Source organism: Schistocerca cancellata, chromosome 9 (genome assembly GCF_023864275.1).
Source record: "Schistocerca cancellata isolate TAMUIC-IGC-003103 chromosome 9, iqSchCanc2.1, whole genome shotgun sequence".
NCBI lineage: Eukaryota > Metazoa > Arthropoda > Insecta > Orthoptera > Acrididae > Schistocerca > Schistocerca cancellata.
This window is the reverse complement of record NC_064634.1, coordinates 378,705,971-378,733,910: the sequence shown is the minus strand read 5'-3', so window position 1 is coordinate 378,733,910 and position 27,940 is coordinate 378,705,971. Positions and strand designations below refer to the sequence as shown.

Sequence of the window (27,940 nt, the reverse complement as noted above, 5' to 3'; positions counted from 1 at the left end):
GATGAGACACTGTCTTGTATCATTTTCGAAGAGGATTACTGGAGTTTTCGAGTCGGGCTCTAATCGGGATACCTGACTCGCTATTGCTTTAATTATGCCAGCGCTTTCGTGTGAAGCCTTTCCCTTAACACCAAGACACAAACCTTGGCTGTTTGTTAGAACACATCCCGTAACTTCTGGAACTTCCATCACTTCTTCCAACACTCTTTCCAAATTTCTCTCCATAATCAGCAGACTGTTTTTGAATAAAGCTTCAACAACACTGGGCAGGTACCCAAATTTTGGTAACTTCACTCACGCGAGCGACAGACACCACACTCCCACCCTCAACCAACAACAGAGAACTGATGCGAATCATGAGGTGGATCATATGATCACATAACGACAAAGACGTTTAACTGCTGATGTTATAGTCAAGCATATTTAAGATAAAGGGGGAGGCGACCATAATGGCATTTATTGACAAAATACAATATTTGTTTTTTTCTTTTTGCTGATGCTTGAACTCGTAATGTAGCACGTGTTTTAAGAATGCAGTTTGCACTGCAGAATTGCGTGTGCAGCTGCAACTCTCATGAGTCATGACGTATTTGGTAGTACTGAAACATCTGTGAGAATCAAACATCATATTCAGGCGGAAGATCCGTTGGGGGAGATGCCGTTTGTTTAAAAACACACTGTTCAAGTGAGATAAGGTAAGTTTCGTTGAGTAGTTTAATCGTCGTATTATCGTGGAAATCAAACTAGTGTTTCACACTCATTTAAGCAGCGATATGTTGCTCGGCGTTTAATACGAATTGCAGAGTGGTTGTCATTAAAGCACTTGGTGCCACAAAAAATTTCCATCGCTTGGTATGATGTTCTTCAGAATGTAAAAGTAAATAAGTCTAGTTCCCCAGTCAGCTCTCACAGAGGTGTTGTGGAAACCCAAATTCATCAGACTTGGCCCTTCAAAGCCTTTAGACACGTAAATTTAATAGCATTTTTTTCAGGATGTCACGTTTCGAGAAATTTTCGATTTTACCATGACACATGTAAATATAGATCTTCCGTGTTGTAAGAACATTTTAAAATATTCCATTGCTTGCAGTCTATTCTGATGTAGCATATATAAAGTGGCATCATGTAAATTTTAAATTAGAGGACATAGGAATTTTAAGACAGAAAAAGAAAGAGAAAAAGTTATATTTTGCTCGTTCAGGATGGTTTATACAGATATGCATAGAAACATCAGCCTCTCCCGTTTTGACCGATTCAGTCTAGAGAGGCAGACGTACCTTATGGGCTATAGAAAATTATGAAATGATAGTTGCAACGGGCACTGGTAAGGATTATATCAACATTTTAAAAAAAACCGTTAGTTACATTGATCAATTATTTATTCTAACGATGCTATAATATAAAAACGTAAATACTACAAAGTTAGGCCTTGATGGTGTAGGCTAAAGTTACGTATTGGATTCCCCACTGAAATCTTGCTTGTGGTGACAGACTGAGCTTTAGTGCAGCCCACGGTCTAGGTTAGATTGGTTGTGGTAACAAACTGATCGGTAGAGAAGTCTAATGTTAACGTCTGTGTCGCATTGAAAAATGCAAGGGGGGTCCAATATGTAACTTTTATCGAGCTCCATATCCTGTGGAAATACATGGAAATTTCAGCTCTCCACAGTACCAACATTGCAAGGGTGTGTTGGCTGACATTACAAAGCTAGATCACTCAACTACCAAGACTGTTGCCCCTTCAACTACTGAAGAGGCCTTTCCCGCTTCAGGAACCATACGTTAGTCAAGCCTTGCCGTAGATACCCCTTTTATATGATTGCACATATGACTTGTCTGTACCATTGAAGCACACAAGTTCGTCCATTATAGTTACAATTGAATGCATCTGTTGGCATTTGAGCTATCACATGCTAATAGTTGCTAGAATTTGTTTCTGCTATGAAAATTTAACCTCTGCTCTCTGGTTGATCATCTGATGTATCGGGCATTGTACTTTGTTGTATTGTGATCTCATGTATGCCAATTTAATTGGTGATAAGAGGCATTACTCTGCGCTGAAATAACTAGAATCGGTGCTTGTAATGCCAGACATGTGGTGTAGATAAAGTTTCTTTGGACTTTACGCTCATTTTATTAGCCCAACTATAATGATCACATTCCAGCGACTGTTGTTCATACTATTACATATACTTTTTAAATGTACTGCTGCCTCTGATTGAAAAGATAGGTCTCTTAAATGCAGTTGTTTTCAGGGTTTTGACATGAAGGTCTTCCGACAACACAATATCCTATGCAGATAATACATATTTAAAGATGATATACCTTCTGTACCTTCTTGTATTTCACAAGTTGGGACAATGGTCAGCCTTGGTGAGAAAGCCGAAGCTATTAATAGCTTTTACATTTGTGGTTTTCATAGATTATTTCAAGTGTATGGCAGAGTGGCCCCTTTAAAAGTATCAAGACCGAATTCCTATGGGCTCCATCCTTGTATAAGCACACAATGCTCATGTTAGAACTTGCTTTTTTTTGTGTAGTTACTTAATTTGATTGTAGATGCCGTGTGGGCAGAATACTCCAGAACAGTGGAAGAAGTAACTGCTGCTAACACTACAAGCTATTTTTATACTAATAAGTGCTAGCTGTGTAGAGTGCATCTAGCACAAATCAAAGAGGAGACAGGGTGACACATAACTTGGATATGGTCGGAATTGCTCCTGTGTTTGTGGAAGGCATTTTGATGTTAAACTAATTAATGAATTCGATTTGTACATCTGTCAAGGAAGGTACTTAGTGTGGTGAACAGTCTTCTGAATTATACTGTTAAAATTTGTCTTTCAATAAACTGGCTAACAAAAATTGTTTACTATTCAAGTAGGAACCTTTAATAGTCATAATCCATGTTAGCAAATTTCAGTTAATATTGTTTTGTACAAATAGAGAATAGCCATTGTTATTAGGACACTGCAATAAAAACTAGTCAGTCAACTGAAAATGTTACACTTGATCCACTGAATTTGTTCTCCATCCCTGGTGACCACGTTGGCAGGAATTTGCCGGTAACTCCATATGTATATTTAATGAAGGTTGTAGGAATAATTGAAAGCTCGAAAATCATTTAGGCCTAGCTAAAAAGAGACAATCGTGAACTAATCTTTTTTTTTCTTCTTCTTCTTCAGTCAACTACTTTTCTATTTTGTGTTTGGGGAGGGAGGATGTGCTCCACTCAGAGTGGTGCACTTCTATTATGTATAATCTGTTTACACAAACACAGGAATTTCAGTCACAGTGACTGCATTCATATACATATAATGTGACACACTAGAATGAAGACTCAAAGATTTCTTGCTTTTTTTCTGAACATTTGTCTTACCTGTTAGGACTTAGGCTATCACAGCATAAAATGTGGACCTTTTGTTCCTGTTTTATGAACTTCTGTCACAGGAATACCAACACTGGATGGAGAGGTACACTGAATAGTGAGGTAGTGGAAGACCCAAATGCTGGCCCAGCATCAGGAGTATTATGTGGTCTGTCTCATGTTTGATCAGCCGGGAAATCTTGATTATACTATCCATCAAATCAGTAGCAGCAACATCAGTGACAATGATAATGAAGACATTCATACAGAATGTTGTAAATTGCTTTCATCCTGAAGCCGGGCTTTGACAGTACATCATCTCCAGTTTTCAGACTTTCCCACACCAATATCAAATGTCACATGTGTGACAGTGGTTTTGCTTGAACATGGTTATTATGGTGGTTTATTCTTATATTAAGATGGTCCTTGTGTGATGGGATATCTGTGTGACAGAAGTGAGATACGACTGCAGTATCATAGACATGCTGAAGACTTTTTTTGTGTCAAAGTTCTGCAATTTGGATTAAAACTAGAGTACAAGAAGGTTTACAGTCATGACATACTGCTAAGCTCAATTAATCAACAGGACTGTAAAATGATGCAGAAAGTTCATTTTTCACATTCTGAACCAAGGTGTTTTATTTTTCATACTCTTCTGTGGGTGATTACAAGGAAAAATAATAGAGTTTACTCTCTCTCTCTCTCTCTCTCTCTCTCTCTCTCTCTCTCTCTCTCTCTCTCATAAGAGAACTTGTAGGAATTTATGCACTAGAACAGTGGTAAGGTGATGTAGGAAAAGAATTCTCAGCTATTTATGGGGATATGTCTTCTAATTTTTTTCCCAGGGAAACACTTTTGCAATGCAAGCAGTGGGGTAAAATCATTGGGCACAACAGTGTCCCTATGGAAGCAAACATGATAAAACTTATAACAGTGGTGTGCTAATGTGTAGATACATGGTTCACACCATTCGAAAATGGTGCCAAGACTCCAGATATCAATAAAAAAATGTCAGCTTACCAGTACATGCTGTGCCCTGTTTCATAGCTTATTACATAAAAGTTGAATAGTAATTGTAATCTTTAACAAAAAGTATTCACACGCTTTAACTTTTACGTGACAGAACTTATTGATCTTCCAAAAACTGACCAGAAACTCAGCCATCTGGACTCTGAAGATTGTCTGTACTGCCAGATGAAAAGTAAAGGTTGAACATTATGATTTCTACAGATTTTATTTTGTAAGTGGAACGAAAGTACAAAAAATTAAACATCACACCCACTCCAGAAATAGTTACCACTATCTGAAGTAGTGCATGTAGGTAGCTCAGTAGTTGACAGTTACCTATTGTTGGTGCCTGGAAGCCCTTTGGAAAGCCACTAAATAGGATGACAAAAGCTGTGCCCTTGTCTCACTGTTTAGATTGTGTGTTTGCACGATTAGTAATAAGTGTGCACTATTGTGACTAACATAGTCACTGTGCCACAGTCTGAAGAATAAATCATACATGAAGCTATCAAACACTTGGGCCAATCCATATGAAGTGGTCGAGTGACGGTTGCTTGATCATTTTTAAATATTTGAATTTTTTTATTTGTGATTACCTTATATTTGAGAAGTTCAAAACAGTGCTTTTAAAATAATTTATCTTGCATCTTTACTGAATGGCGGCCATTTTTGTTTGCAAGCGTGTGACAATTTTTCAGTCTGGAGACATTAGCGAAAATTTGAATTTTTTGTGAATTTTTGAAATTTGAAAATTTTCATTTTTTGTAGAGTTTGGGGTTAGTTATCTCAGGTGGGACTGAATATAAAAATAAGATTTTGCACAGTTAGTACACCTATATGATAGCAATGTACTGTAAGAATTTCAACATTGATATTTGACTGTGAACAAAGTTATGAATTTTTGAAAATGAGGAAATAATTCACATTTCTATACAACTGATCTTATGGCTGTGGCCTATTTAAATGGTTTATTGTTTCATTGTAATAAAATTTAATTGTGACAATTACTTGGTTAACACTGTCACCCTGTATTCATCTAGTTTATTTATTTTTAATAATGCAATATTAAACAATAGGAGCTTTTGTTTTATGGTAATAAAAATGCCCATTTACGTTTAGGTTTATTGTCAGTAAAGAAGTACATTATTGCTGGGTGTGGCATTGTTGTAGTCAGTCTGTTCTGAAACCTCTGTTGGGCCAGTATTACACTATCAAATTTCTTTGTCAAAGATTTGATCAAAGATGTGATCAAATATTTGTCAAATATATTTGACAAAGATCTTTGATGTGGCGCTAAAATGGGATATTACACTGTCGTCATATTTTTCGTCAAAGTTCAAGATGGCTGACAACTACTACTTCTTATTAACTGCAGCAGTTGCATGTACCAGAATTGCAATGTGTGCACATGTGGAAGAGAATTGGAGGAAAAAAAGGAAACATACCTGGGTGAAGCCATGGGTTTTACGACGACACGATAAAAGCATTCAACGTAACTTGTTACGTGAGCTTATAGTGGAGGACGTCGAGTCGTAAATCAATTACTTAAGAATGGATGAGCATACATCTGTATGTGCTCAGTGAAGTGTATCCTCATATCACAAAGCACAATACTCACTTAAGAACTGCTATATCTGCAAAAGACACACTCATTGTATCACTTTAATTCCTTGCTACGGGAGAGGGTTGTATTCAGGGTGCCTCATGTTGTAAAGCATCTCATCATTGTGTGTGTTATTTGTAATTTATTTTGAGAGATTAATTGGTATGCAATGAATGAACAATGCTCTGTTGAACAGATAGCAAGTGAAGTGTGTCACAAAACAGTTTATGGTTCAGTTTTAAAAAAACTTGAAAAATGGCAATGATTTTGATGAAGTTAGACCAACTATGTTTAAATTTTGAGTAAGTTCTTCTGTAACATCAGTGTGGGAGTATCATGAGAAGAAATATATACTGAAGTGCAACCACATTATTGGAAGAAAGTGCTGTGATCCACTTAAAGATCATAAAAAGCCTATTAATAAGGGTTTGAGGGACATAAAACTTGGAACATTTGTCCTTGTTATGTGAGAGTGAAAGAGCTTCCCAAGTGAAATGTAATGTTATTCCTGGAAATTCCCTGTGCCTAAATTGTTACTCAAAAATATTTGTTGTGAATCCAGAACCATAATCGTGTAACCTTGTTAATGGCATTTATAGTCCTAATGAGGAAGCTGTTAGCATATTGGATTTTGCTTGTTCTAAGTTAGATTTATCTCCTGCTTCGAATATAATAAAATTAAGTAGCAGAAAAAGAAAAGCAGCTATTGAAAATAAGGTACAACAAATTTCATACGAAATTAGAAAAGACTTGGAATCATGCTTCAGTAATACAGATACCCCTGCGGGTCCGGGGATTAGAATAGGCCCGAGGTATTCCTGCCTGTTGTAAGAGGCGACTAAAAGGAGTCCATCCCCCTCACGGGGGTAGTTAGCGCCTGCGTCCGGAGACGGACGGTTCCACGACCTATAATCGTGGTCTTTTTGGTTTTTCACTTCTCGTTTCTTCTTTCCTTTTGTTGGTTCCTTTCTTTGCTCTTCTCTACCTCACTGTCTTCCTTACTCTTTCCCTTGACTTCTCCTTGCCTTCTCATTGCCTTTTTCTCCTTGCCTTCTCATTGCCTTTTTCTCCTTGCCTTCTCATTGCCTTTTTCTCCTTGCCTTCTCATTGCCTTCTTCTCCTTGCCTTCTCATTGCCTTCTTCTCCTTGCCTTCTCATTGCCTTCTTCTCCTTGCCTTCTCTGGTCTCCGCCTTGGCGTTTGAGACAGTCTGTCCTCTTTCTCCCTCTCTCTCTTCTTTTTCCTCTTCTTCCTTCCTCCCTGTGCGTGCCTGAAGGCCGACCCACGCGTTCGCACGCGTAGCCGGTGACGGGGTAACGCGTAAGTCCCCGCCCTGGGTAGACATGTAAGGCACGCGCGTACCCCCTGGTAAAGGCCAGGCCCGGGGAGGGGTGATTGCCTGAGCTGATACCTTCTGACCATGCCGATTGGTCCCTCCGTCTGTTTCTCGGGAGGTGTGACCTGAGGTGTAAACATTCACCTAAGGCGGGAGTGCCCTCTGAGAGGGTCCCCACAAGGAAGGAGCGCGCCATCGGAGACGCTGGCAATCATGGGGGATTCCTCCGCAATGGATTCTACTCCATCTCTCTTGACTTCGACCCAAAAACGGAAACGTGACCAGCCAACAGTGACAAAAGTACTACCGCCTGCCCCACAGTTCCTCGTAGTTTCTCGATCTGAGGACGGAAAGGATTTTTCTTCTGTCAACCCTTTCGTTATTCAGAAGGGCGTAGATGCCATAGCCGGATCTGTCAAATCTTGTACCAGGTTGCGTAACGGCACCTTATTACTAGAAACTGAAAGTGCCTTTCAGGCACAAAAACTGCTTCGGGCCACCCTCCTGTACACGTTCCCTGTCCGGGTGGAGGCCCACCGAACTTTGAATTCGTCTCGTGGTGTAGTCTATACTAGCTCCCTCGACGGATTGACTGACGAGGAGCTTCAATCTTTCCTCGCTGAGCAGGGCGTGACGGCTGTCCATAGGGTCATGAAAAAGGTCAACAATGACCTTGTACCGACCCGGACACTTTTCTTGACCTTTGATAGTGTTAAGCTGCCATCGTGCATCAAGGCGGGCTACGAGGTAATTTCTGTTCGCCCCTATGTCCCGACACCTACGCGATGCTACCAGTGTCAGCGTTTCAATCACACTCGACAGTCTTGTTCCAATGCGGCTAAATGTGTCACTTGTGGCAGGATGCCCATGAGGGTGACTGTCCACCTCCGTCTCCTCGTTGTGTGAACTGTTAGGGTGACCATGCCGCATCCTCCCGCGACTGTCCTGTCTATAAGGAAGAACACTGTATCCAAGAAATTCGGGTCAAAGAGAAAGTGTCCACCTTGGCTGCTCGCAAGCTATTGGCTAGTAGGAAGCCCACGCTGCTCCCAGTGGGGAAATACAGTACTGTCCTCGCCTCTCCTCGGACTACCCGGGAGGTAGCAACCCAGACATGCGATCTGACCTTCAGCACCACGGTCATCCGTTCGGCCAGTGCTAAGATCGCGCGGTCGACGTCTCCTGTTCCTCCCATCACCCCACAGACGCCAGCCCCATCCTCAGCTTCTGCTAAGTCGAAGACCCCGAAGTCAGATGCACGGGCCTTCAAGAAGGAACCATCCCGTGCAGACTTCCTCCGTCCCTCGACCTCCCAGCCTTCGACCGGTACTTCCACCAAACGTCCTTCCAAAAAGGCGCATAGGAAGCACAGTTCTCCTTCTCCGCCACGGCGCATTTCTTCTCCTGCGCCACCCAGCGGTTGCCGCCCCAGGCCGTCATCCGTTTCGCCTGGCCGCACCGCTGGTAGCCATACATCTGGTCGTTCACCGGCGGAGGAAGCTCCCCCTCCCGGCCATCCTCCTGAGATGGCCGATGACCCTATAGACCTCATGGACGATGACTGTCCGCCTACTGATAGCGGCGGCAGTGCTCGCTCGAAGCCAGGCCCTAAGCGGCCTTCGAGGTGACCCCTTCTCTCATCTTCCTTTTCGTACGATGGCACTTATTCACTGGAATATTCGCAGCATTCGCTCCAACCGAGAGGACTTGAAGTTGCTGCTCCGCTTGCATCGTCCGCTCGTCGTAGCCCTCCAGGAAACGAAGCTACGCCCATGCGATCAAATTGCCTTGGCACACTACACCTCTGTGCGTTTTGACCTACCCCCTGTGGCAGGTATCCCAGCTCATGGAGGGGTTATGTTGCTGGTCCGGGATGATATTTACTACGATCCCATCATGTTGCACACCGGCCTGCAGGCAGTTGCCATCCGCATTACTCTCCCCACTTTTACGTTTTCCTTTTGTACCGTTTACACTCCATCGTCATCTGCCGTTACCAGGGCAGACATGATGCAACTTATTGCTCAGCTACCTGCACCATTTTTGTTAACTGGAGACTTCAATGCCCACCATCCCCTTTGGGGCTCTCCAGCATCCTGCCCGAGGGGCTCCTTGTTAGCAGACCTTTTCAACCAGCTCAATCTTGTCTGCCTCAATACTGGCGCCCCTACTTTTCTTTCGGACACATCTCACACCTATTCCCATTTAGACCTCTCTATATGTACTCCCCAACTTGCACGCCGGTTTGAGTGGTATGCACTTGCTGATACATATTCGAGCGACCACTTCCCGTGTGTTATCCATCTCCTGCAGCATACTCCCTCTCCGTGCTCCTCTAGTTGGACCATCTCCAAGGCAGACTGGGGGCTTTTCTCTTCCAGGGCGACCTTTCAGGATCAAACCTTCACAAGCTGCGATCGTCAGGTCGCACACCTCACGGAAGTCATTCTCGCTGCTGCTGAATATTCCATCCCTCACCCTACTTCTTCTCCATGTCGCGTACCGGTCCCCTGGTGGACCGCAGCATGTAGAGACGCTTTACGTGCTCGTCGACGTGCTTTACGCACCTTTAAACGCCACCCTACAGTGGCGAATTGTATTAATTATAAACGATTACGTGCTCAGTGTCGTCGTATTATTAAAGAAAGCAAGAAAGCCAGCTGGGCTGCTTTCACAAGCACCTTGAACAGTTTTACTCCTTCTTCTGTTGTCTGGGGTAGCCTGCGCCGGCTATCTGGCACTAAGGTCCACTCCCCAGTTTCTGGCTTGAAGGTCGCGAATGAAGTCCTTGTGGCCCCTGAGGCTGTCTCCAATGCCTTCGGCCGCTTTTTCGCAGAGGTTTCGAGCTCCGCTCATTACCACCCTGCCTTCCTCCCCCGCAAACAGGCAGAGGAGGCTAGGCCGCCTGACTTCCGCTCCTCGAATTGTGAAAGTTATAATGCCCCATTCACCATGCGGGAACTCGAAAACGCACTTGGCCGATCACGGTCCTCCGCTCCAGGGCCTGATTCTATTCATATTCAGATGCTGAAGAACCTTTCTCCTGCGGGTAAAGGTTTTCTTCTTCGTACATACAATCGCATCTGGATTGAGGGACATGTTCCCGCATGCTGGCGCGAGTCTATTGTTGTCCCGATTCCTAAGCCGGGGAAGGACAAGCACTTGCCTTCCAGTTATCGACCTATCTCGCTTACCAGCTGTGTCTGTAAAGTGATGGAGCGAATGGTTAACTCTCGATTGGTTTGGCTGCTCGAGTCTCGACGCCTACTTACCAATGTACAATGTGGATTTCGTAGGCGCCGCTCTGCTGTTGACCATCTGGTTACATTGTCGACCTTCATTATGAATAACTTCTTGCGGAAGCGCCCGACCGCGGCTGTGTTCTTTGATTTGGAGAAGGCTTACGACACCTGTTGGAGGGCATTCTCCGCACCATGCATACATGGGGCCTTTGCGGTCGCCTCCCTCTTTTTATTCGTTCCTTTTTAATGGATCGACAGTTCAGGGTACGTGTGGGTTCTGTCCTGTCCGACACCTTTCGCCAGGAGAATGGGGTGCCACAGGGCTCAGTTTTGAGCGTCGCTCTCTTCGCCATCGCAATCAATCCAATAATGGATTGCCTCCCAGCTGATGTATCAGGCTCCCTTTTTGTGGACGATTTTACCATCTATTGCAGCGCGCAGTGTACACATGTCCTGGAGCGCTGTCTTCAGCGTTCTCTTGACCGTCTTTACTCCTGGAGTGTCGCTAATGGCTTCCGTTTTTCTGGCGAGAAGACGGTCTGTATTAACTTCTGGCGCTACAAAGAGTTTCTCCCACCGTCCTTACGACTCGGTCCCGTTGCTCTCCCAATAGTGGAGACAACCAAATTTTTAGGCCTTACCTTTGACAGGAAACTTAGCTGGTCTCCACATGTGTCATATTTGGCCGCCCGTTGTACCCGTTCTTCAAATGTCCTCCGTGTTCTCAGTGGTATGTCGTGGGGAGCGGATCGAACCGTCCTACTTCGTCTATATCGGTCGATCGTCCGCTCCAAGCTGGATTATGGGAGCTTCGTATACTCCTCTGCACGGCCATCCATCTTACGCCGCCTCAACTCCATACAACATCGGGGTTTACGACTTGCGATCGGAGCATTTTATACCAGTCCCGTAGAGAGTCTTCATGCTGACGCTGGCGAATTGCCACTCACCTACCGGCGCGATATACTGCTTTGTCGGTATGCCTGTCGGCTACTGTCAATGCCCGACCATCCGTCTTATCGTTCCTTTTTTGACGACTCTCTTGACCGTCAATACGGGTTGTATGTGTCTGCCGTGCTACCCCCTGGCGTTCGCTTTCATCGCCTCCTTCAACACCTTAATTTTTCACTCCCTGCCACCTTTCGAGTGGGCGAGAGCCGCACGCCACCTTGGCTCCAGGCTCAGGTCCGCGTTCACCTTGACCTCAGCTCGCTCCCAAAAGAGGTCACCCCCGGTTCGGTCTACCACTCTCGTTTTTTGGAACTTCGTTCGAAGTTCATCAACATGACTTTCATTTATACAGATGGCGCTAAGACCAATGACGGGGTCGGGTGTTCCTTTATTGTCGGGGCACAAAGTTTCAAATACCGGCTCCATGGCCATTGTTCGGTCTTCACAGCTGAGCTCTTTGCCCTCTACCAGGCTGTTCTTTACATCTGCCGCCACTGACATTCTGCTTATGTCATCTGCTCAGATTCCCTGAGCGCCATCCAGAGCCTCAGTGATCCGTACCCGGTTCACCCTTTCGTACACCGGATCCAACGCTCTCTTCAGCAGCTGGTGGACGTCGGTTCTCCGGTTAGCTTTATGTGGGCTCCTGGCCATGTCGGTATCCCTGGGAACGAAGCTGCAGATGCCGCGGCCAAGGCTGCGGTCCTCCAGCCTCGGACAGCTTCTTGTTGTGTCCCTTCGTCCAATTTTAGCAGGGTCATTTGTCGGCGCATCTTATCGCTGTGGCATGCCGATTGGGCTGCACTTACCGACAACAAGCTTCGGGCCTTAAAACCTCTTCCCGTGGCTTGGACGTCCTCCTCACGCCCTTCTCGGCGGGAGGAGGTCGTTTTAGCCCGGTTAAGAATTGGACACTGCCGGTTCAGCCATCGCCATCTGCTGACGGCTGCGCCGGCGCCGTTCTGCCCATGTGGGCACTTGCTGACGGTTAGACACATTTTAATGTCCTGTCCAGATCTTAACACACTGCGCCTCGATCTTAACCTGCCTAATACTTTCGATGCCATTTTAGCGGATGACCCACGAGCAGCTGCTCGTGTTCTTCGTTTTATCAATTTGACAAACCTCACTAAGGACATTTGATGATGTTGTTTTTTAATCCTATGCCTGTCAGTCTGTCTTTTATCGTGTTTTCCCTTTTAGTTGTTGTTATCAACTTGTGCCTCGCGGTGCATTCTTAGAGTAGTCAGGGCGCTAATGACCATTGAAGTTGTGCGCCCTAAAACCACAAAAAAAAAAAAAAAGTAATACAGATATCAACATTATTTCTAATGGAGAAGAAAACTTACCACCAGCATCATTTGACACTGAATATTTGAGCTTAATAGACAAATTAAAAATTAAATGTTCAGTGACATCTAAAGAGGAAAAAGTTAAAATTTTAAGTTTGCTTCCTGACTCATGGTCAAGAGAAAAAATAGTTCATGAATTCAACGTTTCTCATTGTTTGGTTAAAGTAACCTGAAAATTAGTGAAAGAGCAAGGCATTCTTTCAGTTTTAGGAAAGAAGAAAGAAGTTGGTATAAGTGAAGAAACAATTAAAAAGATACAGCAGTTGTTTGAAGATGTTGAAAACAGTAGAATGTGCCCAGTTTGCAAAGATAGCAAAAGAGTTATTATAAATGGAGTTAAAGTAACAAAGCAGAAACGTTTAGTGCTGTCAAATTTAAATGAACTTTATGTAACGTTCAAAAATTCTCATCCTGAATGCAAAATTGGAAGGTCAAATTTTTTGTGACCTCCGCCCTAAGTGGTGTATTTTGGCTGCCTCCTCAGGGACACTCTCCGTATGTGTTTGTTATATCATCAAAATGTCAAACTGATGATTGTGGGTGCAAAACTCAGTGATCTTAATTAAAAAGAGTTACTACTTTTAATGGTCTGTGACACTAACAGTTATGACTGCATGATGAGTTTCTGTAATAAATGCCCTGGTAAGGAAACCGTTACTGAATTGTTTCATGAATATGATGAGGAAATGCCAGACAGTATTACCTTCAAACAGTGGGTCACAATTGACAGGGCAGAAATGATAACAGTGGTTAAATCTCAGGAAGAGTACTTGGAATCTTTAATTGATAACTTACAAAAACTCAAGTCACCACTGGGTTTCTCAAGTCCAAGGTAAGTTTTTGGAGGACAAAAAAGCACAACTTCATGAAACTGAATGCATAGTGCTAGCTGATTTTGCAGAACATTTTACATTTGTGATTCAGGATGCAATACAATGGTACCATGGGTCAATGACCAGGCAACAGTGCATCCATTTATCCTCTACTTTAAAAATGAGAAGGATGAAGTTTTCTGTTCTTCAGTTTGCATTCTAAGCGACTACTTGGAGCACAACACTTTGGTTGTACGTGCATTTCAAAAGTATGTAATAAATTACATAAAACAAAATTTTCCCAAGGTTGAGAAGGTGATATGCTTTTCAGATGAAAGTGGTAGTCAGTATAAGAACAAAAAGAATTTTTCAAATCTGTGCAACCACAAAGTAGATTTTGGCTTGGAGGCTGAACGGCACTTTTTTGCATCTTGCCATGTTAAAAATGCATGTGACGGAGCAGGAGGTACAACAAAACGTGAAGTAAGTAAAGACAGCCTACAAAGACCAACCACAGACCAAATTCTCACAGTACAGGACATACATACATGTCCTTTTGCAAGGATAATATTAAAGGCATTGCCTATTTTCTGATCAAGAAAGAAGTAGTTGTTCTGCATGTGAAAACAACAGTTCAAACTAGATTTGAAAACTGTGTAGCAATAAAAGGAACAAGGCATTTCCACAAATTCCGTGGCACTGCAGAAAACTTAGTTTGATGCTATCTAACATCAGAAACCAAAATTTATGAGGATCATTGTGTTAGTAAAATTACATCTCTGTCTTTAACGTTGAATGACAGAGTGGCATGTGTGTATGATGAACAGTGGTGGCTTGCAGAGGTTGGAAGAATAAGTTTGGAAAACAATGCTGTTTTTGTTCATTTTTACCCTCCTGCTGGCCAAAGAACATCATTCAAGAAATCTACTAGTGCCAGAGTTTGGATACCAATGAAAAATGTTTTAAGGAAACTTTCAGTGCTTGAACTTACACAGCAACTGAGAGGCCTTATTCTATACCACAGTAGCTGTCTGAAGTGTTCTTAACATTCACCACCAGGCTTTGGAACAGTCGCATCTCGAAGGATGTTAATTGAAAATATTTATTTTAAGTATGTCAAAATAATATAAATGTTAATTTTAGTGATGTTTCCACTTTTTGTATATAACTCAGTACCTTACTTCAATAATAATTGATCATATCCCGCCAATATCACACATGAATGGGCAACAGCCATAAGATCGGTTGTAGAGTAATGTGAATTATCTCCTCATTTTCAAAAACCATATCCTTGTTCACAGTCAGATATCAATGTTGAAATTTTTACAGTACGTTGCTATCATATAGGTGTACAAACTGTGCAACTGCGTGGAACTGATTCTTCGAGTGCCGCTTCTCTTGCCCCTTCGGCCTTCCTTTCCATGGCTACCCCCTGGGAAGAGGGTCAGGCCCGTTGGCTAGGGGCGAAACCTTTCCCCCGTTATCTGGTTTGCACCAGGACTGATTGGGATACTTCCACTAATATCAAACCTTTATTCTTTGTGTAACACATTGAAGACAAGTTTGGCGAAGTGGACTCCCTGAGTAAGATGCGGTCGGGTTTGTTGCTGATCAAAACTGCTTCAGCTGCCCAATCTGCGGTCTTTCGTGCCTGTACCCATCTTGGCACCATTCCTGTGTCCATTACCCCCCACCAGTCCCTAAATATGGTCCAAGGTGTGATTTTTCACAGAGACCTCATCCTTCAAACTGATGAGGAACTTCGGGACAATCTCGGACAGCAGGGTGTTCACTTTGTTCGGCGTGTTCAGAACAGTCCTAAGGACAATCGCATTGATACTGGTGCCTTTATCCTGGCCTTTGAAGGGGATACCCTCCCTGAGAAAGTAAAGATTATGGTTTATCGATGTGATGTGAAGCCGTACATCCCACCTCCTATGAGGTGTTTTAAGTGCTTGTGTTTTGGACACGTCTTCCCGCTGTTCACAGGCCCCTCTCTGTGGTGACTGTGGATGTCCACTACATGAAGGGAGTCCCTGTGTTCCCCCTCCTGTGTGTGTTAATTGTCATGGATATCATTCTCCACGTTCACCAGATTGCCCAGTATATAAGAAGGAAAAGAAGATACAAGAGTATAAGTCCCTCGATTGTTTAACCTACACAGACGCTCGTAGGAAGTATACACGTCTTCACCCTGTGTCCATGTCATATAGTTATGCTTCAGTTACATCTTCACCCCTCTCCTCCCCCTTCCTTACCCCAATCCTGGACCCCTCTCCTCCCCCCCCCCCTCCCCTGCGGCTCCCACAGCTTCTCCTCTGGGTGCTGCTCCCCCTCCCCAGCCGAAGAAGTTTCCCACTCCTCCGGCGTCTGCCGGTCAAGGGCGCCTCTCCCGGGATGCCCCTTCCCGGCACCTTCCAGGCCAAAGGTCTGCTGCCACGCGACGACCGCGAGAGCCACGGTCTGTCGGCCCCCAGGTCGCCCGGTCTCTTTCTGTTCCCGATCTTGCTGCAGCTGGCTCCTTTATGCCACACAGCTCTCCTCGATCTCAGCCTGAAAAGAAGAAGAAACATAAGTCCCGGGACAAAGAGCCTCTGGTGTCACCAGCAGTCCCATCCCCGGCTTCACAACCGGATTCTGACCTGTCGTTCATGTATGTGGCCCCCTCCTTGTCGGTGACGGATGGTGACCCGGCGGTATGACTGGCTTAAGCGTGTTCAGCCCCCATTTAAATAATCGTTCTGTGGTTATCCAATGGAATTGTAATGGATACTATCGTCACCTTCCGGAATTGAAATCCCTTCTTTTGTCTTACTCTGCAGCTTGTGTGGTTCTACAGGAATCTTATTTTACTGATGCTCACTCACCGCCCCTCCGTGGGTTCCGTGTTTTCTGCTGAAATCAGGTCGGACCCCTGCGGGCTTCTGGTCGCGTTTGTACGTTAGTCCGTACAGACATTGCTAGCACGTGGATTCCTCTTCAAACTACATTGGAAGCGGTTGCTATTAGGGTCCACCTGGACTCTGAGGTCATGGTTTGCAGTCTTTATCTCCCTCCTGACAGGACTCTTAAACCTGCTGCCTTAACTGCCCCCTTCTTCAGCAACTTCCTCCTCCCTTCCTCCTCCTTGGGGATTTTAATGCTCATCATCCCTTGTGGGGCAGTGCATCTCCATCTAGACGAGGTCTTCTTATAGACCGGTTTATTGCAGACCACGACTTGTGCCTTCTTAATGATGGCTCCCCTACTCATTTCAGTGCCGGTCATGGTACCTTTTCTGCCATTGATCTTTCTCTTTCTTCTCCCTCTCTCTTCCCTTCATTACACTGGTCACCACACGACGACCTTTGTGATAGTGGCCATTTCCCATTGATTCTCTCTCTCCCTTCCCCCTCCCTGATGGACAGGTTACCTCGTTGGTCTTTCCACCGTGCCGATTGGCCTCTATACACTGCACAGGTCATGTTTTCTCCCTCTTTGTTGGGTTGTATTGATGACGTCCTATGTGACGTGTCTGACGCGATTGTTCGTGTTGCTAGCCGTGCTGTCCCGCGCTCATCTGGACCATTTCGTCGCCGGCAAGTCCCGTGGTGGAGTACGGCCATTGCCATTGCCATCCGTGATCGCCGTCGAGCTTTGCAACACTTTAAGAGGCACCCATCCGTAGACAGCCTTACTACCTTTAAACGCCTTTGCTCTAAAGCCCGTCATTTAATCATACAGAGCAAGCGGATATGTTGGGAACGATTTGTTTCTTCCCTCGGTTCTACTGTCCCTCTGTCACTGGTATGGGCTACACTTTGCTCTCTCTCCAAGGTTGCCATCGGCAGTCCACCCTCCCATGCCTTCACCTCCCAGATGGCCTTTGTACGGACCCGTTAGTTCTTGTGGAACATCTTGCAACCCATTTTGCAATGGCATCAGCATCAGCCTCCTATCTGGCTGCTTTCCTTCACAGGAAACAGCAGGCCAAAGCTTCCACCTTATGTTTTACCCCTTGTGAGTCAGAATCTTACAACGAACCTTTTACTGAATGGGAATTTCTTTCTGCACTTTCTTCTTCTCATGATACGGCCCCTGGCCCAGACTCCATACATAACCAACTGCTTCAGCATCTTTGTGCTCCACAACGGCAAAATCTTCTTTGGGTGTTTAACCGTATCTGGCTCCAGGGTGACTTCCCTTCTCAGTGGAGGGATAGCATCGTGGTTCCTGTCCTTAAGCCTGGTAAGAACCCCCTATTTGTTGACAGCTATCGGCCGATTAGTCTGACCACTGTTGTTTGTAAGTTACTTGAACGGATGGTAGCCCGTCGGCTCAATTGGGTCATCGAATCTCGGGATCTATTGTCCCCTTACCAGTGTGGCTTCTGAGAAGGACGGCCTCCAATCGATCATTTACTTTGCTTGGAATCCGCAGTTCGGCAGGCTTTTTTCCAGTGCCGCCGTTTGGTTGCAGTATTTTTTGACCTTCGCAAGGCCTATGACACGGCCTGGCGCCATCACATCTTACTTCCCCTTCATCAGAGGTGTCTTCGGGGCCCACTCCCGATTTTTATCCGCCAGTTCCTGTTCCATCGGTCATTCAGGGTTCGGGTTGGTACTGTTGTTAGTTCTCCACGGACCCAGGAGACGGGCATCCCACAGGGTTCTGTCTTGAGTGTCCTCCTTTTCCTCATTGCTATCGATGGACTTGTGGCCTCTGTCAGTTCTTTGGTCGCCCCTGCCCTGTATGTGGATGATTTCTGCATTTGGTTTAGTTCCTCTTCGATGGCCTCTGCAGAGCGGCAGCTCCAGGGAGCTATACGGCGTGCCTCTGCATGGACCCTCTCACGCGGGTTTCAGTTCTCTCCTCTAAAATCGCTGGTGGTCCATTTCTGTCGCCGTACTACGATCCACCCTGATCCAGAGCTCTATCTTGATGCACAACGATTGCCTGTGGTCCCACAGTTTCGTTTTCTGGGTCTTCTTTTCGACAACAAGCTCACTTGGCTGTCCCATATCAGACTTCTGAAGGTAGGATGTCTCCGTAAACTCAATGTACTTCACTTCCTTGCCCACTCCTCTTGGGGTGCGGACCGTTCCCTCCTTCTCCGTCTTTATCGTGCTCTAGTTCTGTCTCGCTTGGACTGTGGTTGTCAAGTTTATGGTTCAGCTGTTCCTTCTACTAGCCCTATTGATAGTCTCCTGGTTGAAGCTGGGATCTCTCCCCCCCCCCCCCCCCCCTTTCTGTTCGGCAGTCCCAGTTTCTGGTGTCTTATGCACTCGCTATCCGCTCCTCTCCCACTCATCCTTCCTATTCTATCCTGTTCCCAGACCATGGACGTCGCCCACCCGATTCCCGCCCTCGGGCGGGTTTACCAGTTGGGCTCCGCCTTGCATGTCTTTGCCGTGATTTTCAGCTTCCCTCTTTGTCCTGTCTTCCTTGCACCCCCCGCCCTCCCCTCCCCCCCTCCCCCGCCTTGCCTTGGTTAGTTACTTGGCCTTATGCATCTCCACCGAGGTCCGAAAGATTCCATCCCCCTGGTGGTGTTCCGTCCTTTTCCGCCAAATTTTATGGGAGTTTCGGGATGCTGTTGTTTTTTACATTGATGGCTCTAAATCTGCTGATCATGTGGGGATGCCTTCACATCCTCTGTTGGAACGGAAAATCATCTGCTGCCACCTGCATGTGGGGTGTTTACTGCGGAATTGATGGGAATTTCCCAAGCCCTTACCTTTATTAAACAGTCCCAACACAACTGCAGTTTGTTATGTACGGACTCACTGAGTGGCCTTCTGGCTATTGACCGGTGTTTTTCGCGCCGTCCCTTGGTCTCTGCCATCCATGACCATAATGATCTTCACCATGCTGCTTGTTCCGTTGACTTTCTTTGGGTGCCTGGCCATGTGGGTATCCCAGGTAATGAGCTTGCTGATCGTTTGGCTGGGGGGAGCAGTCACTTACCCCTCCTTCTCTGTAACCCCTCCTGCAGCGGATTTATGGCTTCACATCAAATCCCACTTCGCACAGTTGTGGGCCAACTCTTGGGAAGCTACTCCCCTGTCTAATAAACTTCGTGCGATTAAGGTGACACCAGGCCCGTGACGTTCTTCCTTTTGCCTCTCCCGAAAGGTCTTGACCACACTGTGTTGTCTCTGCATTGTTCATACCAGGCTGACCCATGGTTTTCTTTTGCGTGATGAGCCACCCCCACTTTGTGGCTGTGGAGCTTTCCAGTCAGTAGTCCACATTTTGGTTGTATGCCCCCCTTCTTTTGGCCCTGCGTGCTAAGTACAGACCCCCCCGCACTTTACCTTTGATCTTGGCTGACGATTCCCGGATGGTCTCTCTGGTTCTCGGTTTCCTCCGGGGAAGTGGTTTTTATTGTCAGTTTTAAGGTTTTTAATCTCTCTCTGGTGTTGGGGCAGGGCGGTGAGTGTTGGGGTATCTCCCACTGTAAGCCGTGTTTGGAGATTCCCGACTCACCTCCCTGACTGAGATCCTCTTTTCTTCCCCTTTTACTCTGTTTTTAACCCTTTTTTTTAGTCTCCTTTTCCCAGATGTACTTCTACATTCTAGCGGTTGCACCTTTTATGTCGCAGGTTTTTACCATTGACAACATGACTGCCCTTTTACTGTTCCGACTTTCCTGAGATGTCACACTCGCGGAATGGACCACAATTGAAACAAGGGACTGATGATCTTGCTGTTTGGTCCCTTAAACCCCAAACAACCAACCAACCAACCAACCATTTTTGATGTGTGGTTCCCAGGTCAATTTGTTGTCAACAGTAACACTTAAAAATTTAATGGTTTCTTATTCATGGTGGTTAGGGATCTCCTTCAAGCATAAATAAAGTTCCTGGGTTTTATTTTCGTTTAGGAAGAAACCATTTGTTCTGAACCATAATGAATATTAAGCAAGTGTATTTTCTGTCATCGGCATACAATAATGCATGTGAATTTATGAATAAAGGTAGATCATCAATCATTAATAGAAACAATAAAGGCCCAGGCACCAACCCTTGTGGCACTCCAGACCTAACATAAACCAAATTTGATTTCTCTCTACCAAAGCAGACAACTTGTTGGTGGTTCTTTAGGAAAGATTTAAACGTATTTACACTGTTGCCATCAAAACTATAATAGAGTAGCTTATTTAACAAAGTATTATGCTTCATATGATCAAAAATTCTGCTCAGGTCACAAAACGTAGCCTGAGCGTAGCCCCCAGCCACAAACACATCTAGGACAAATGTTACTAAGGAATCCATTGCGTCAGTTGTGGATTTACCTTTCCTAAATCCAAATTGCTTATCGCTGATTACATTTTACTTGCCCAAGCAAAAACTAACTTGATTGTACATTATTGTTTCAAACATTATGGAAAAAAACTATTGTGATGGATACAGGCCTATAGCTAGTGAAACAGTTCTATTCACATTTTTTTTTATATATGGGCACAACTCTAGAAATTTTTAGTTTATCAGGGAACTTACTTTCAACAAGACATTTATTTGCACAATAAGTTAAAGAATAAATTGTACAGTCAATAACATCTTTCAACAAATTACATGACAAATCATAGTAATCAACACTAGCTGAAGGTTTGAAATTTTCACCATTTTCAGGATAGTATATGGACACACTTCTGTGAAAGTGAAAGTGCCTGGGGAAGGCTTTTCTAAACATTTGTCCATCCTAAGGGTAGTTTCACTAGGTTTGTTTATTGGACTGCTAATTTCTGTAACAAATTGGATACAAAATTTATTGAATTCTTCTGGGGTTATGGCAATATCATATTTTTGCTTAGTGTGGACAATAGAATTACACTCTAGGCTTTTTTGCATTTGTTTTTGGACTTTTCAGTGTTTACTATATGATGTAGTTTCTTTGCTTCACTGATTGCCTGCCTGTACTTATGCTTAGCTATAGCATACAATTCTTTGTACACTTCTGATTTACCATTTTTGTACATGCCAGAATATAGCATAACACTATTTTTCGGTTGCCTTAACTGTGGAGCATACCATTCCTTGTTTTTCCTTTTTTTGTAATCACTGCTAATATTTACTGTACATTTTTTCAGAGGGATGTTATTTTTGAATATATTTAAAAACACAGAAAAAAATCGGTGATAACAATATCAGAAGAACAATGTTGAAGCCTACTAAAAAGGGAGTCCCAGCTGAAACAAGGGGGGGCATGTCTAAACCTATCCATCCCCTCTCTACTCATTGGTCTAGTAGTCACAATTTTGGCTTTTGGGTTGGTGCAATCTGAAGTTACATTACTAACACTAATTAATACTGCATCATGTTTTGAGAAAGGGGAAACTAATTACATCAGTATACATTCAAGTTCTCTTAATGTTTATAAATATATTGTCTAGACAGGCAGAGTCCCTTGTAGGTTTACAGTTAACATAGTATAGGTTAAATTGTCAAAGCAAATTTATGAGCTCTGTCACAGTTTTTATGTCCTGCAGAACATCAAAGCTTGAATTGACATCCCCTCCAATGACAGTGTTATATTTCTCCCATTTTGGTATACCGAAGTACATTAAGAGGTCCTCAAATTTCTCAAGAAAGATGTGTGGGTCACCAGTAGGTGGCCTACCACTACCACTACCACTACCACTAGCTTAATACTCTCAATTACTAGTCATGATATTTCAAAATGTAGTTCAGCGCAAAGGGTGTTGAGATCTACCGTGCCACAGTTTGGTGCAGGAGGTGTTTTTGCATATATTGCTACACCTCCATGTAAGTGATGTTCTCTATTGTAGCAACTAAATAATATGTAATCATCCAATACTTTTTACTCAAGCTCATCCTTTTTACCCCAATATTCACTTAAGTACACAATAGGCACTATGTTTTCATTGGAAAATTCATTAAATTTTAAATTTTTATCTGCCATACCCTGAATGTTGAGGAAGCCTATTTTAAACTCTACCTTGGCATTGCTTTATTTGCATCTTTACTGAATTGATGCAGCATAATGTTACCATATAAAAGTTGACCTGGTAGTGTCCCTGTACTACTGGAACATCCACTCTGGTCAGTGCCTATAAATTTTTTGTCATTTCAGTTGAGACATAATCTAAACAGAGCACTGGTCTTTTGTCCTTCGCAAGCTTGTCTGATATTACTTTGAGAATTGTATCACTTAAACGTTTACCTAGTTTTTGAAGTGCCTGCCAAGCGTGGTATACCAGTCTCTGCTACAACTACTGGTGTTAATTATGATAACATTTTTAAAGTGTGTATCAATAGCTTTGTACTCCTTGTTGGTTTGTTCCATTTCCTTAGTCACACATGACCACTGAGGCAAATCATGTCAATGAGGCACATTAACGATAATCACATTAGTGTGGGTTTACACTTCGAGAGTCTTCTTCAGTGTCGATGTTGCCTATCTTCTTCTTGTTTCTACTGACATCGTTTGCTCTGGCCATTAACACTACAAACTCTTTGTCCATGAGGGATGTTCCGCGTTTCTTGATTGATGTTGAAATCTCTTGTAAACCAGCCCCTGGTTCAACAATTTCTTCAATTTCAAACTCGTTAGTCACAGAAGGCCTACTTTCCATCATTATAGCTGACAATCCTCGTGCATAACTGTCTGTGTAATTCTTGATTTTACATTCTTACATGTTAGTTTGTTATTTACTAGGTTCCGAGTCTCTTGCACCACCTTATCAGATGAGCATGCTGATACAGTTTCTGTATCATCTGTGTTTTGAATTGAATCATATTTGGTATTAATTGGTAATTTTACAGTTACTCAATCTACTGTCTGACCTGTTATTGCGAGCCATTATAGTCCTAACCTCACTTTCTGGCAACCCTTCCACGTGTTTAGACATATTAACACACAACTGCTGATCACTGTCTTCCATGTAAAGCTTGAGTCTTCTGTTTTCATCACTCAGAATTTTTAAATCCTCTTGTAGCTCAGCAATAATTCACAGTAAAGAATTTTTATCATCATCAGATACCGTGTGAGGTTTTAAAATTTTACCTGTTAGACTGAAGTGGCTATTAGCACGCCTTGGAAAGATCCATTCAGCACTTTCTTCAGTAAGGACATTTTTGGTAATGTTTGCACACACAAAATGATTCCAACAATCGCACGAATCACACAAAATACCATTTCTCATGTTTCTATTACATTTTACACATTTAATATCGTGGATGAACCTGTCGTTTTTGGGATCTGAATCACTACCTACAACATCAACCGGCACCATTTTTCCAATTATGTGAATGTAATAAGGTGATATCACAAATGGCCTGTTTATATTCTTCAACCTGTACATAACAAAACACTGTACAGCATTAAAATTCTCTAAAAAAGTAAGCCCTTAGTGCAACATAAAAATATATAATTTGTACTCCATTGGTCATATAATAACCTATCAAAAGTGGTACAGCTGTTGTCCATGTAGTTATTAATACATTTATTGTGTTAGTTATGCAGTATATGTAAAACGGGTTAGCAGTGTGGAAGAAATGGTGAACAACTGAAAAGGATCAGAAGCAACTTGCCACTTTTGTTGTAACCATCTAAAATCTTGAAGAAAACCACCAATAAACATGTAATTCCTAATAGGGGGAAAAATTTGACAGTTCTCTGATTTTGCTATTGCAGTAACCGATTCAGAGAGACCCTTCAAAGTCAGAAACTGATGTTCTTTAAAACTTTTATTGAAGAAGCAGCAATGAAATGTTATATTAACATTAACACGTAATGGAGTTGCAATATTTATGTTTTGAAAAGCAATGTCTGACGAAATAGTTATATTGAGTCGCAAAAGAACAATAGTACACCACAAAAAACAAGGAGAAACATGGTGAACAGTGTAAAGAAGGGCAGAACGCAAACTTGTGTTTATATTCCAGTAATAAAGTGGCAGTGCGACCTCCAGATCAGATGTGAGGGAACGCAGATCAGAAAATCATCCGACTGATGATGCTTTAGAACAAAAAAAAGGCGAAACACGTCTGGGATAAATAAATTAAGTCGCAGCAGGAAAAGCAGTTTTATTTACAGAACAAGTAGAAATGTTATATTTATTTGACTGGTGTCTTGATGGTTGTGCCGTTCACTGCAATTTTAAGAATACTCTCTCCCAATGCTAAATGCAAATACCAAATTAATGTAGAATGACTAGTCAGACACACTCTCTCTCTCTCTCTCTCTCTCTCTCTCTCTCTCTCTCTCGCTCGTGTGCGCGCGTGTTAGATCACTATTGTCTCCAGGCATTAAGGCCCAATGTTGTGCACATCTGACGAAAGATGTAGTTCAACAGCTCATCCAGAAATCTACTTTTAAATGTGCCTGTTGCCTGTCCACTGCTCTGTGCCTCTTCTGTGTTCTGGGTTGCAATCTTTCTTAATTCATATTGTTATTCCACCTTAGATTTTCCATTGTTTGATTTTAATTTAAGAAAGCTGTCTGTTGTAGATGTATGCCCTGGGTTAGTGTGACGTGGGGGAAAGTTCCCAGTTGTATCAATAGGTTATTGAGCTGTCCATAGGGTGAGAGGGCAGTGATGTGCTGAGCAAAAAATTATTTGTAGTTTTGTTTGGGCTTCAGAGAAATTGTTAGGCCAAATGTAATCATAACCTGAGCTGCCTGGAGTGGAAAAGACCTTAAAAATCTGATTGGCTGTTATGAAATGACCAGTATTTAGCATTATAATGGACATTTGTAAATTTTCCCCCCATTCACAGTTTGTACAAATTGCAGGACATTCTTTATTAAATATGTAAACACACACAGTACTTTTTGTCGTAATTTTATTGAATTTTGTTTTCCTTTTTTCTTCTTCACAGGAACAATGAACACTTCTCAAGACCATTTCCCAACATCTCCATCATGGAAGCTGCCAGAGGATGTTATGCGGATACATCGTTTAAAGATGAAGAAAAGAGCACTACAGGCAAGACTAAGAGGGAAAGATCTATCCCGTACTCTGTCACAGGACTCTGGTGTTTCAAGCAAAGATAATTCCTCTACTGGTACTGCAAAAAGGAAGAATCCTTTCAGGTGAACATATGAGAGTAAGAAAAAAATACTTATGCTAAGGATGTCTCTCTTCACTGTATGCTGTTCATTTATGATTTACCTCACCTTGCCTCTGTATCATGAATGGTGACTTAATGTCCACACATTTTTTTGCTTAACCACATCCAGAGGAGTGAATGGAGGAAGCTACGTGCCACATGGTCAAGTTGCATGTTATAGAATTGGATAGTTCCAATTTCTCATGTAATATGACCAAGAAAATTATTGCTGCCTCTGCCGGTCAGGTTGGAGTTTTTCTCTGACTGGGAATTGGGTGTTTGTGTTGTCCTATCATTTCGTCATCATTTATGAAAGTGGTGAGACTGGACTGTGTAAATATTGGGAATTTGTGCAAGCTGTGATAACCACGCAGTTGAGCGTCTCACAAAACAAATATCATCATCATTATCATTGAGAAAATTATGATGTGTATTGTATAGATTGTATCAGGTACCTGCTGAGCAAAAATTGACTAATAGAGAAAATGGAAAGTTTAAATATTTAATTTTGTTTAAAGTGATACTATTTCATGGAGTAATAAGGTGTATTTATCCTGTTGAACGAGGTGCTGCATCCTTTCATTTTACACAAAATACTCGGAAACACAGCACAACAAAAAACATTTTGCGCAGTGCCAGTGATATCTGTCACCATTGTCACAACAAAAAATGTTGTTTTGCACAGTGCCAGTGACATCTGTCACCATTGTGTCAATCACACTCATAAATATACATATAATAACTAATATATACCAGATTTGCTTGCTGTCTTTCAGAAGTGTGTTGGTGTGGTCATTGACTATAGCAGCAATACAAAGATTTGTATCTAACACGTTTTTCATGTTGCAATGTTGATTGTGGTAACCATACATATGTTTCAGCTTTTGTTGTTTGAAAGACGCTCACTGCGAATCATCTGCGGTGTTACACAACTTTGATTTTATGCGCATTAATTACAGATTGAAAACAATCAACCACTTGATTTTCAGCTTGTACGTGACTTCTCTGCAATTCAGTGTCTGGCAGAAGATGCATCGGAACCACCTTCAGAGCATTTCTCTGCAAGTCCACTCTGACAGTGCATGGAGAAAAATGAACACTTAAATCTTTCTGTATGAGCTCTAATTTTTCATATTTTATTTTGATCATCATTTCTCCTTACGTAGGTTGGCAAAATAAAGTGTTTGTGCATTCAGAGGAGAAAGTTGGTCATTGAAGTTTCATTAAAAGCTCTAGCCGCAATGAGAAATAATTTTGTTTTAATGAATTTCACCTCAGTTGACTCATGTCCATGACATTCTCTTCCATATTTTGTGGTAATTCAAAATGAGCTGCATTTCTTTAGACTTTTTCAGTGTCTTCCATCAACCCTATCTGGTAAGGACCACACACCACACAGCAGTACTTTTGCAGAGGATAGCATGTTGTTAATATTACATGTACTGGTGAACTTTTCTGTGTACACTATGAGATTAAAAGCTTTGCTGATTAACTACACCTTGATCAAAATAATAGTGATTAATGGCAAGTTGTATACAAGGCAGTTAGCCAGTCAGAAAGTGTGTGGTCTTGTCTTCTGTTCGTCGGTGCCGTATTGCTCTGCCTAGCCACCTTGGGTACCTGTTAAGTCAGTTGTGAACATTGTTCACTGCCAATAACCGAACTGTTGCGATTTGTTGTCATTGGATTTTCCGTATCTCTGTGTGTGGTGTGTTAATTTTATATGACAGAAAGTCTGAAGGTGACAGCGAAAGAGTGGAAGGGGGGGGGGGGGGGGGGAGGAGGAGAAAGAATTACTTGTGAAATGGTTAGTTCAGTAAGCTGCTGTTCATGTTTTGTCTGATAATACATATGAATTTATGTGTTCAGTGCAGGAATGGTTTGAAAGAGAGGGAAACAAAACGAAATAGTTGTACTGCCTATAGAAAGGGTAGTGGAGACGACTGCAGATGCCGTGAAGATACAAATAAACATTAATGTTGGTTTACAGAGAAAAATATTTTGAGTAACAGGAAGAGGCAGGCTGGCCTTAATTTTGGGCACTGGAAATGAGGAGGAAGACAGAACAGGGAATAATGAGATTTACCACATTTCAGCGAGACACAGTTTGTCATAATGATTATGTATGTATGTATAATGTTAATTAATGCCTGTCATTCTGTCAGAAAAGACTGGACAGATGGCAGGGTGTGTGGAAGTTTTCCTGATCCTGTGTGA

The 27,940-nt window shown here is 42.9% G+C and overlaps 1 protein-coding gene across 1 annotated transcript in view; it reads left to right on the top strand.

Annotated features, from left to right (window-relative positions):
• The first annotated feature begins 597 nt into the window (after positions 1-597).
• LOC126100536 (protein downstream neighbor of son homolog) overlaps positions 598-27,940 on the top strand; it is an 80,488-nt gene continuing 53,145 nt past the window's right edge. The window contains exons 1-2 of the mRNA XM_049911153.1: positions 598-695; positions 25,493-25,706. Of these exons, the coding sequence (XP_049767110.1) occupies positions 25,498-25,706 (209 nt within the window). The 5' untranslated portion in view covers positions 598-695; positions 25,493-25,497. The remainder of the gene's footprint in view (positions 696-25,492; positions 25,707-27,940) is intronic.